The following is a 13,051-nucleotide window of genomic DNA, read 5'->3' as shown; positions in this document are numbered from 1 at the left end:
CTGTGATATATTATACCCAAAAATTCTTCATACAGTGGACTACCAGTAAAACTGATACAAATTTGGGACCAAAAATTATTCAGACCGAGTCTGGGAAAAAAATTGGTTTCAGGTTTGCATGAACCTGGATGACAGCATGCCCAGGAGACTACAGGCTGTCATTAAGGCTAAGGGTTGCCCGACTAAGTATCGATAGATAATTTTTGGTTGATTGTAATCCATTACATACATTTCTATTGAAGTTATCTGACATTATCAAGCTGAATTTGTTCTGACACAGTTTAACTCTGAGTTCTTGTCATATCTTATTACATTTTCTAAACTTTAGCGAATAAACTGTGATAATGTGAGAAATGTTGAAGGTGTCTGAATAAATTCTGGTTTGACTGTATCTATTTGATAAATTAAGTTAACCAAATAACATTATACATACTCTTTTGGTTTCTGTACCCAATATGTTAAAAATATACAAATGCAATAAAAATATCGGTATCGGTACTCTGTATCGGCAACTACCAAAAATAAAAGTATCGGTATTGGGCGAGTACTGGAAAAAGTGGTATCGGTGCATGTCTAGTCCATAGTTTTATTGATAAGGTAAATGAAACTAAATTATTAATAAAATTATCCTACTACCATGTTTTTTCGACACACTTTGGGTACAGTCTAAATATTGTGGTGAATGAATATGGTAATCATTCAGCACCATATATCCAAGCACCGTGGTATTCTCATGTGATACCATCACTGTACCACGGTAGAGCACAGTGTTTGCATTGAGGAGAGACCGCAGTAAGGCAGATTTTGGTGTAGTTGGTATTCTGTGTGGGTTGGAGAGGGACAGACGTGTCTGTAATGGGCTGTTCTCAGCAGCACTGAGGCCTTGTTGCTGTTGACCTCCATTTAGACTCAGGCAGAGTGAGATCAAAGCGTCTGATGGTGAGGACGTTACTGGTCACGACCCTCATCGGCAGTCAACACCACGCACATCTCAATCACAGCGCTACGAGCTCGGCCACTACTAGAGAGATCCAAATCTTTCTGCATGCTTTTATTTTACGCATGGGTTTTAGTTTTAAAGCGGTTTGTCATTTCTGCCAAATGGAATTGCAAAAAACACTCCCACTGTCTGACATGGTGGAGAAAACAGGAAGTCCCGCCTCTCCCTCATGCCACTGGCTGCATCTGAAATCGCTTCCCTACTACACAGTAGGCATAAAACAGTGAGCCCAGATGTCTGAATTCACAGTATTCATAAGTACCCGGATGATTTACTACTTCTGGTGAGAAACTGAAGAGAGTAACACTTTGTTTTGATAGTCCACTTTAGACATTTTGTCAACTATAAGTTACTATATTGCGACTACATGTCAACTAGCAGTCATTAGAGTATTAGGAGACCTACTCATTCCAGACCGGTGTGTGTGATGATGTGTGTGCCACAGGTGCAGCGCTCCAGAAACAAGCAGGTGAGGGAGATGTTTCCAGACAGCTTTGGCATCCATCACGCCGGGATGTTACGGCAGGACCGCACGCTCATGGAGAACATGTTTTCCAGAGGATACTTGAAGGTTCTGGTGTGCACTGCCACGCTGGCCTGGGGTGTTAACTTACCCGCTCATGCGGTCATCATTAAGGTCAGAGCTCGTCGCTGCAGGCTTGTGTGTGTGTGTGTATGAAACTCTGCTTTGTTAAACGTAATGCTGGAATCTTCAGGGTGGGCTTTAAATGGTTCCTGTTTCTCTGCAATCAGGGCACTAATATATATGATGCCAAGCGTGGTGCATTAGTGGATCTGGGCATCCTGGACGTGATGCAGATTTTCGGTCGGGCTGGACGGCCACAGTTTGATAAGTACGGAGAAGGAACCATCATCACGACCCATGACAAGCTGAGCCATTACCTGACGCTCCTGACTCAGCAGAACCCCATCGAGAGCCAGTTCCAACAGAGTCTCGCCGACAACCTCAACGCTGAGGTACAACCCCACACACAGCTCTATTGTGATACTGTACATACTGTGCCAGGTCTATAATGACCTGTGGCATAAATCTGCTGTTTCAGTCTTATCATTTTCAATTACATTTACTATATAAATTCAGTACACTACCCATCAAGATTTTGCAATAAATCATATTAGTTGGAATCCCATTATACCTAGCATATGCTTCTATGTGTCAAAGCAGTTGTAGAAGACAGTTATTATTGTTTACTAAAACCATAAAAAAAAAAAGAACGTATTTTAGTTTGGCTAGTTACCAAAGCAACATTTCTCATTTTCATTTAGTTTAAGCTGAAGTACTATAGTAAACTAAATAAACTAGAACTGTTAAATAAAACTTGCTATATAAACTTATTATAACAAATAAAAATGGCAAAAGCATAACAAAATTATTAAAACTTTAACCAAAATTGAAGTAAAAACAGAAACATCAAAATAAAATCTATAATAAACAATAAAGCTGAAATAAAATACAATGCAAATAGTAGATGCAAAACTTAAACTAAATGAAAATTAGAATTGTTGTCATGGTAAATAAATACATTTTAGTTGAAGCACAAATATTACCTAATAAAAAACCCACTAAAACTAATAAAAATGACAAAAGCATAACAAAATTATTAAAACTTTAACCAAAATTGAAGTGAAAACAGAAAAACAGAAACATAAAAATAAAATCTATAATAAACAATAAAGCTGAAATAAAATAAAAAACAAATATTAGATGCAAAACTTAAACTAAATGAAAATTAGAATTGTTGTCATTAGATAAATACATTTATGTCGAAGCACAAATATTACCTAATAAAAAATCCATTAAAACTAATAAAAATGACAAAAGCTCATTTTGTCAAACAAATTTACTAATTGTTTTCATTTGCTTTTCATCAGTTACAGTAGAACCACAAATTGTTCTAACACTAAACTTACAGTTAGGCGGTTTCTCTTTGTATTAAACGTAGTTTCACTTTAGTTTTTGCTTGTTGGCAAACTTTAATTTTATTTTTGTTAAAAAAATGACTGCTAGATTTGATCTTTGTATTAATAAACTTAAATGAGCTTAATAAACTCATCAAAAAATAACTTAATTAACTCATTAATGAAATGGGCTGTTCTTCACTCCGCCACATGATGGCAGCATCTACAAGGCCTTTTCAATAGAAACTCATGATCACTTTGTCCAATAGATGGCGCAGTGACATTAGCCATCAGCTGAAGGCTAGATTAAAATCCTTTCAACATGGATTTCTGTGTTTATGCATGTCATATCAGTTATCATATAGCGTCCAAGATCTCAATTACATGAATAGCAATATCAAACATAAACCCCACCTCTAGAAAAAACTTGGATTTGGTTTAATGTGAGTGCTGTGATATATAATGCCTGCTTGTTTTGTGCAGATCGCTCTAGGGACAGTCACTAATGTCGATGAAGCCGTCCAGTGGCTGAGTTACACGTACCTGTACGTGCGAATGACAGCCAATCCACTCGCTTACGGGATCAGTCACAAGGCCTATCAGGTGCTCATGCTCTCATTATCTGTTGTTAATATTCTCAATAATCAAATCTCACAGCAGTGTCGCCAGACTGTCACTATTCCGATGCTTTTCAGTTTCTATTCATATTTTTATTGCAAATTCCTTTCTTGTTATAGTTTATTATGACAAATGAGTAATTGTGAAGCATTTTGATAATAGTTAATGTTGTGCTGTTATTTAGATGGATCCGCAGTTGGAGCTCTACAGGAAGGAATTAGTCGTGGAGTCCGGCAGGAAGCTGGATAAGGCACGGATGATCCGTTTTGATGAGAGAACTGGTTATTTTGCATCCACAGACCTTGGCAGGACAGCCAGTCACTTCTACATAAAGTACAACACCATTGAGGTGAGAGATGCTACATACAATACTGTATAGTTTTGTAGATTGCAATTCATTGGCTGCATGCAGTATTTAGGTCTCAAAGAAAACTTTGCAAAAATCTTTACACTTTAACATTCCAGTCGAAAACCGATAAGATTCTTACTGCTAGGCTTAATGTGTTTTAACATTGGTTCTTTACATTCTACAGACATTCAATGAGCTTTTCAACGCGCAGAAGACTGAAGCAGATATCCTGAGCATTGTTTCAAAAGCTGAAGAATTTGAGCAGGTCAAGGTGAGATGACAGATGACCATAGTTTCATTTTTAGTGACGGGTAAATAAAGTGTGTATTTTAGAGGTGTGTTATAGTGTTAACGTTGTCAGCTGTTTTTTTTAGTGTAGTCTCAGTCCTGTGTCAAATGTCTGTTTAACCAACCTATACTGTTTTTTGTGTAGGCAAGTTTTAGTTGACTTTAGTCTAGATTTAGTCAATGAAAACTGGCTTATTATACTTTCATTTGAGCAGAATATCATTGGAGATCACTATATTCCAACTTGTACACAAGTAAAATGTAGTCGGTGTTTTCAGATCATCTGCACTTTTTCCTCAGTGTTTAGATAGAACATGTGCCAGTGGTCGTGAGATCAAATAAAACCCTGGGCAGAAAATGTGTCCTTTTAAGAGAAAAGCTTTGTTAGGGAGACTTAAACTCTTGATATCTCGCAACGCCAGGCATGAAAACATATATGAAGTTCTATATTTTTCTCTTTTTTTTTTTTGATGAATATTTTTGAGAAAATAGATAGAGATTTTTACATGTAGAGAGTATGTATTTTTTAAACTACATTTTCGTCTTGCCTTTTTTTCTTTTTACGATATAGCATGTTGATATAGTCACCGTTTCTGTTTAATGATGTTGGTGTCGTCTCATCCTCATTTAGTTAAAGTCATGGAAAACAAATTGAACACTAGTGTGTTGATGGGTTTTTGTGTACCACACGCAGGTTCGGGACGAGGAGCTGGAGGAACTGGAGAAGCTGTTGTGTAATTTCTGCGAGCTGCCGGCGACTGGAGGAGTGGAGAACGGCTACGGCAAGATAAACATCCTTCTCCAGACGTACATCGGCCGCGGGGAGGTGGACAGCTTCTCCCTCATATCTGACCTGTCTTATGTAGCGCAGGTGAGACACAAACACAGAAAGAGATTAATGCACATTGTCTTTATTTTATGCTTCTTAAAAGTGGATTGCACATTGCTAAATCAGTCGAATAGAAATATAGCAATTAAACTACACAAATCATATGTAACTGTACATGGTATGAGGAAGTTTATATTGTGTCGGAAATAATCCCATCGTGTTTCTTCACTTTAAACATTTAAAAAAATCAATTCATTCAATAAAATGTAGTATTTTAAAGAAACATTCCATCTTAGTATGAAAAATATGACATCACTTTTTTTCGCCTCATGTCTAGTGTTTTTTAATTATTGGCATCAGCCAATATTATTATTATTTTAATTTTATTTTTTTTATTTTTTTTTCCCCTGTTTGGCTGATATGTCGGAAGCAGGACTTTTATTTTGACAGCAGTGAGAATGCCAGCACCTGAGCGCACAGAGCTTCCATTCCCCGTCTTCATTAGTTTACTGTCTCTGTTTGAATGTTCAGACTAATGCATTATTAAACACAACTTCATGTCATGAATGTAAGATTAGCACTAACTTGTCTTTTGAAAAAAAAAAAAAAAATGATTTCCAATGTGCACAAACAAGCCAGATTTCTGAGTGCACGTTTTATTTATTTATTTGTGATTTTTTTTTTATATGTATATAAAAAATATTTATTTTAGAAAATATTATTTAAAATAAATTTAATTTCAGCAATTCTTTTGCATGTGATTTTTCTATCTTTAAATTAAGTAGTGTGCTCATTTATAACAGGGCTATTCAATTAGTTTTATTTGAGGGCCGGATTATTGAACTGAAATTTTGAAGGGGGCCAAGGGGGTGGGTGGCTGTCCCGATCTCTTTCTGAGGGGCATGTGTTTAATGGCATCTTTTTACTAAGTAGCCTATTATTAACAATGGCCAGTATTTTTGATAACAATGCAATACTGCTACTGATGTCTCTATTAAATGCATTTTCCCCTCAATTTTAGTCATTAATTATAGCAATTCAAAGTTACAGTATAATTGAAAGCCATTATTTTTAACATTCAGTAGGTTCTGAAAAATATCATTTTTAACTTTTAATTTACGTGAACTTGAAACAATCTTCACATAAACCAGAAATTGTATAAGCATAAATTAATCTTTATTCAAGCTACAAAACTTAATCAGCGACTAGAGCAGTCGAGTGATTTCTTTTCTTTTGTTCTGTGATTTACATCAATGAGACTTCATCAGATTTCACTTTAAAAGCAGCGCTGTCACTTTAAAATCTGATGCACATGACGCGTATCTTGACACACATCCGATTTCTCCCAACTCTTCATGGTCATTTAGGACTTTATAACTCATTTAAGACCGTGTTTACGAGGTCACTAGCCAAAACCCAGCATTTTGACATAATTCTGTTTTTGTCCGTTGAAGCGCTACTGGCGCGCTGTCTGAAGCGGCTCAGATTACAGCCGAACGCGCAGTCTTTCAGACTCCATTCGATAATCATCTTCGTCCAGTGTCTGCGCTATTTCTCGACAGAAGTTATGACGGACAACACTGCCTTTATACTCCTTTAAACTAGAGTTGTGGATATGTCATAACCCCCTTACGCAAGCGCTGCCATTCATTGATGTTAATTTGCGATTGTTGTTGTTGCGTCTCTCATTCTTTTATTTTGCGGTTGTGAAACAACGGCCCAGGCCAGTGTTGCCACCTTGTGGACAAACTAATTAGTGCAAAAACAATTCAAGGTGTAATGTGCGACCTTGCGTGTACTCTCCCCTCGGGCCGGATGAAGATGAATGGCGGGCCGCAAATTGAATAGCCCTGATTTATAAGATCGGCCACCCTGCTAGATACTGGCATCGGCCATCAAAAAAATAATCAACAATGTTATTCCAAATTCAACTTTCTTCCATGAAACAAAATCAATGACTAAATACATTTTTGTTGTATAGAAAAGAACATCTTAGACATTTTGAACCAAGATCTTCTTTGTGTCCTCAGAAATAATAAAAAAGGAAGGAAGAAAGAAAGAAAACAACAACATACTTGGCTCATTCAGCGTAATTCTGACCACATTTTTGAGTGAACTATATGGTAATGTTTATCCTCTTCCCCACCATCTCTTCAGATTCTCTGTGGAAGCCATCTACTGTATCCCTGATATCTGCGATTCCATTATAACAGCTTCCATGTGGTCAGATAGTGGAAATAGGTCAGAGAAATTCCCTCTTTGCTCCTAATTCGGCTGATTTCAGATGTGCAGCTGGGATCCGGCAGTGGGAGTCATTTCCGTGTCAAACATATGTTGAGTTTAAATCCAGACCCTCTGTGATGCTCAGGTCTGAGAGATCTCTCTCCGTCACCCGTCAGGGATTTTAGATGTATATGTTTAGATGTATATCTTTCAATGGTTTTTGCATCTGTTCAGAGAGGAAGACTCTTCTCATCATTCAGCTGTAGATCAAAGTGGCTTTGAGCTTTCATTGGTGAAATTGACAGCATGTGATTGCAGAGATTATTTTATGATGATAGATAGATAGATAGATAGATAGATTTGCACCTTTAAATTTGTATTTATCTAACTAGTTGCTTATTAGCATGCATATTACCAGTATATTGTCTATTTATTAGCACTTATAAAGCACATATTAATGCCTTATTCTGCATGATCATATTTTAGATCGCTTAACCCTACCCCATACCTAAACTTAACAACTACCTTACTAACTATTAATAAGCAGTAAATTAGGAGTTTACTCAGTCGTAGTTAGTTAATAGTGAGAATTGGTCCCCAAACTAAAGTGTGACCCAAAACACTATTAAGTAATCAAATCATTGGGACGAATCGTTCAAATTAAAAATTGTTTTCTGAATCTCTGACCGCACAACACTAAAGATTCACATACATCCCAGCAGACGGTCAGTCCACAAAGCTCATCTGAATTTCAAAGCCGTGCATGTAGTGTGCTGTGCTTTCACTGAAGTCTTGTGAATTGGATCATGGGGACTGTTCTGCAGGTACTCATCCATTCGAAAGAGTTCGGTTGCTCTTGAGGCCTGTTAAACAGCAGCATCTGGGTCAACAGGTGTTTGTCCTCCTGCTTCGCTAACAGTCGACCATTTCTGCTCAATCAATCAGTGACTAGATCAGTCCATCATAGCAGTCAGATCTATGAGTAAGCCTGCACCTTATAGATCAAAGTAATGTTAGATTCCCAAAGCCATCTGAACATAACTCACACTCCACCATCAAACATACAGCCGCTTGGCTCTGATTTATACCCTCAGCAGTCAAAGCAAATGGACATTAGTCATTCCATAAAATGTGTTCTAGATAATGAACCAAATTTAAAGGTGTCCTTTAAAAAGCTGTTCCCCAAAAAAGAAAACAGTACTTGATAAATCTGTTTAAAATGACGCTCTCGCATTAGACAAGCTATTTTATACTTCATAAGGTTGCCCACCCCCAAGTAGCTCTTATTCAGTTACACAGCCAGCTGAATACCTCTCACTTTATTTCAGTAACCTCTTATTAACAGACTTTTTTTTTCAGTTGTGCAATAAATTAATCATAATTATGTGACTAATATGCCTGTGAATAAGGTATTTCGACAATGCATGTGTTTGCGCGTATACATAATGCTCTTAAAACGATCTCATTATAAAAATCAATTTTAATGAATTACATGCAAACCAATAAAACAAAAACACAAGTTGTTTCCTATAAACAGCAGAGTTTCTCTGAACCTCTCTGGATTATCGCTAGAACATATCTGGTTGGCATGGAAGCACATTTCTGCCACATTAAGGGAAAAAATGTTTTGGTAAATCCTAATTATGACATTAGAAGTTATGAGATTATGAGAAAGCAAGTCATAAAACGTTAAGATTCAATCATGACATGTTAAGGCTTTATGACATATACCCCCGGTTTCACAGACAAGGCTTAAGCCTAGTCCTAGACTAAAATGCAAGTCTGAGCTGTTTCAACTGAAAGAAACTTGCATTGACTGATCTTAAAATATATCAGTGCCTTTGTTTTGTCTCAAGGTGCACACCAGTAATGTTTTTTTTCTAAGCACTTTCATAAAAATTGCTTAAATGTCCTAATTGAACTTTGATCTAATCCTGGCTTACTCTAAGCCCCGTCTGTGAAACCGGGCCATAAAGTAGTAGTTGATATAAAAAGTAATAATTATGACTAGTGCTGGGCGGTATACCGGTTCATACCGAATACCGGTTTTTGTTTTTGTTATGATATGAATTTTAAAAATACCGCAATACCGGTATATGTCACTTAAACAACGTTCGGAACGCGACACTGTTTGAAAGGGGTGTTGCACTGTGGTGAGGGAACAGCTGTATGTGTTACTAAGCGTGAAAGTTCCGAAACTGAAGCTGTAGAACTAATAGAACGTGATGACACAGAAGAACTCATCCACAATATCCACATTGACCGCCACAAATATCCACCGCCCCCTGCCATCAGCTCCCGCGTCTCACACACACGAGCGCGACTTTAGCACTAGATTTAGCAACTTTCAGACCCTTTTAGCGGCTTTTTTCCATAGAATATTCATACTGACAAACCTAGCGACTTTTTTGGATAAACCTTAGCTATGGTTCAGTTGGAAGATTTCGCCAGTACTGTCCCGCGAACGCGAGGTCTGACTTTCCCGGAGAAGTGTCACCTCTCTCGTGTGTGTTCTATGCAGTGAGCGGCAGAGAAGCAGCACATTCAGTTGGCCGCACAGCAGCCGACTCGTCAATAAATGAGTAGATGCATGTTGATTTTATCAGATGCCGCGATTATAAATGAGAGTGACTCCTGGTTAACATGTATTAAAAGGGGTTGTGTTTAGTCACTATTTAATGTGGTATTTTTTGACAATATTCACTCATCATGACAGTAAAATAGGGCATTCTAAGTCAATATACTGCAGTATTTCCTCTCAATCAGTAGAAAATATGGTTAACACCCGGTCATGCATGAAAAAAAAATACCGTCTTGTACTGTGAAACCGGCATAATTTTGAAAAATACCGTGATATACATTTTTGGTCATACCGCCCAGCACTAATTATGACATATAAAGGTTGAAAGTCAAAATTATGAAATGCTCCATCAAAGTTATGAGATTAAAAAGCCAAAATAGCTACATAAAAAGTTGTGATACGTAAGTCATACTAAATTACTAAGTAGTTATTATGAGATAAAATTCAAAATGATAATACTAAAACTTGAAATTTATGAGAACTCATTATGACAAAGTCAAAATTGGAAAAACAATTTACAATACATAAGGCGAGATACATAAATCATATAAGTAAGATGCAAAGCCATTATTATGCAATAAGTCAAAATGATGGCATAAGTCAAAATGATGAGATAAAAAGTTATAATTACGACATAAGCCACAATTTTGAGAAATCGTAATTATGAGAAAAAGTCAAAGTTGACAGACAATTTATGTCTACATACATAAGTCATATACTAAGTCATTGTTATGAGATTAAAATTGTGACATAAAATCTTGAAATTGACTTTGATGTCATGATTTTGACTTATTTCATAATTAGTATATCGTCATTTCAACTTGTATGTTATTCTTGCATCACACCTGGGGAAGAGAGACACATGTATTTTCTCCATCTCTGATATGTTTTCAGTTACTGTATTTCAGCTACTGTATGTATAATGACAGTGTCAACTATTTAAAACCGACTGGTTATTAAAAAACTGTTCAGTTTATAACAGTATAATAACAACTGTTTGGTTCAAGTACATGATTAATGGCAGCCATATTTATCTGCAGTGTGTACGTGGCTTCTGTGCAGTCCTAGACTGCTGTCATATCGGCTGGTGATCCGCTTGATTGACTTGATTGTGTGATTGAGAGTCTCTTTGTCGTTTTTGTGCAGAATGCTGCTCGTATCGTGCGGGCTCTGTTTGAGATCGCTCTGAGGAAGCGCTGGCCGGCCATGACCTACCGCCTGCTGAACCTGTGTAAAGTGATTGACAAGCGTCTGTGGGGCTGGGCCCACCCGCTGCGGCAGTTCAGCGCTCTGCCCCCTTCAGTGCTGTCCAGAATGGAGGAGAGGAATCTCACGGTGGACAAACTCAAAGACATGGGCAAAGATGAGATCGGTCAGTCTGACACAAGAAAATGATGTGGATTTGTCAGTTTTAGACTTCATCAGGCGTTTAAGGATAAATATTCATTGTGTGTGTGTGTGTGTGTGTGTGTGTGTGTGTGTGTGTATAGGTCACATGTTGCATCACGTGAACATCGGCCTGAAGGTGAAGCAGTGTGTTCATCAGATACCCGCCATCCTGATGGAGTCCAGCATTCAGCCAATCACACGCACTGTCCTGCGCGTTCGCCTCAGCATCACCCCAGACTTCAGGTGGAATGACCAGGTAGCCATGGCAACCATAGCCAGGACTTTACATGCTGCTGTTAGTCTTTGGAATATCTGGATTATTATATACCATAGACCAGCAGATCCCAAACTGTAGTGCACGTTTGTCCACAGATGAGCCAAAAATTATTTTAATAGCTGAATATTAATTTCAAGTTTGGTTTTAATAAACATTATATTTGGTTTTATATACATATGTATTTTATATGCATATATATACGTGCATAAATACATACATTTGTACACATTATGCACAATTCCACATATCCTCCACACACACACACACACACACGCTCACAGTATGTTAGGCAGGAGGAGCTGAAGGAGTCATTGATTTGTCCATCTCCTCCCTTGCATTTAAGAGCACAAAGGCTTGAATAGGCCCAGATCTGTTGCTATTGTTCTCTTGAGGGCCAGTGCTGTGATGGGCCACAGATGGGCCGCTCTGTGCCTGGTACTCCTGTGTGACCATAACTCGTCCAGCGTGACATCCAACAGCTGGATGACCATCAGCCAACACTAATCACCCGCCAACATGCTCTGAGCATGACCTGCACTCTGCCACATGAATGCGTCATTAAGAAACATTACATTAATCCACTCAGTAAGGCATGTATATAAATATAATACATACAGTACATTACAAACCTTTGTTTTATTATTTTTTATTATTATTTATTTTTTTGGGAGTAAATGAGTGAATACTTGTATTCAACAAACATTAAATTGATGTGACACATTTTTGTTACAAAAAAAATTCAAATAAATACTATACTAAAGAAATATGTATTCATCAAAAATCCTGGGGTGAAAAGAATGGTTTAAAATAAATAAATAAAATGCTGTTTTCAACATTGATAACAATAATGTTTGTTGAGCAGCAAATCAGCATATTAGAATGATTTCTGAAGGATCATGTGACACTGAAGACTGGAGTAATGATGCTGAAAACTTATTGTGAAAAATGGAAACAATAAGTGCATTGTATTAAATTATTAATTTAAATAAAAGTACATAGTTAAGGATGCTTAATATAAAGTGGGTGCCAAACATTTTTGGTTTTATTGTTGTTGTTGTTGAAGCAGCATCAGTTCGCTTGCCCCATCACTGTCTCTCTTTCCATGACAAACTCACAAACCTATTATTTAAAAGTGTATAATTTTATGTATTCATTTTTTTGTTTTTTTCAGTTAGCTATGTTCAGTTCAGCTTTACTCTTGATTAGATTTATGTTGTTGGAATCATGTTTTATTTCTTAAATGTTTTCAATAAAATGTGTTAAAAATGCTGTTCACCAGCAGGCTTCAATTCAGATCTCTAATGTGAATAAAGCTGTGATTCAGCTTAGATTCAGATTCAGATCAAACAGCTCAATGATGATTTACTCACACCATGGTCATTCAGATGCTTTAATGAAAAATACGAGCTGCCTGACGAGCTGCCTATACGTATATTACTCGCTTTAATGTAAAACAGGCTACAACTCAACAGGCTATAAAGATTTCACTCACTTTAGAGCTAAATGCAAGCCATCCAATATAACAGATTTCACTCTCTATTAGGGCTGCACGATTAATCGCATGCGATATTTAACGC

General features: G+C 37.1%; 1 protein-coding gene across 1 annotated transcript in view; it reads left to right on the top strand.

Moving 5' to 3' along the window:
• The window catches only part of ascc3 (activating signal cointegrator 1 complex subunit 3), a gene marked incomplete at its 5' end in the record, with an annotated part of 88,994 nt that overhangs the window by 36,422 nt on the left and 39,521 nt on the right, over positions 1-13,051 (top strand). Inside the window, 8 exons of the mRNA XM_016497978.1 lie at positions 1,446-1,637; positions 1,754-1,978; positions 3,404-3,523; positions 3,723-3,887; positions 4,072-4,158; positions 4,870-5,046; positions 10,955-11,180; positions 11,299-11,453. Of these exons, the coding sequence (XP_016353464.1) occupies positions 1,446-1,637; positions 1,754-1,978; positions 3,404-3,523; positions 3,723-3,887; positions 4,072-4,158; positions 4,870-5,046; positions 10,955-11,180; positions 11,299-11,453 (1,347 nt within the window). The remainder of the gene's footprint in view (positions 1-1,445; positions 1,638-1,753; positions 1,979-3,403; positions 3,524-3,722; positions 3,888-4,071; positions 4,159-4,869; positions 5,047-10,954; positions 11,181-11,298; positions 11,454-13,051) is intronic.

Source organism: Sinocyclocheilus anshuiensis, unplaced genomic scaffold (genome assembly GCF_001515605.1).
Source record: "Sinocyclocheilus anshuiensis isolate Anshui unplaced genomic scaffold, SAMN03320099.WGS_v1.1 scaffold979, whole genome shotgun sequence".
Classification (NCBI taxonomy): Eukaryota; Metazoa; Chordata; class Actinopteri; order Cypriniformes; family Cyprinidae; genus Sinocyclocheilus; species Sinocyclocheilus anshuiensis.
The sequence above is the reverse complement of the archived record's forward strand: the minus strand, read 5'-3'. Positions and strand labels throughout refer to the sequence as shown.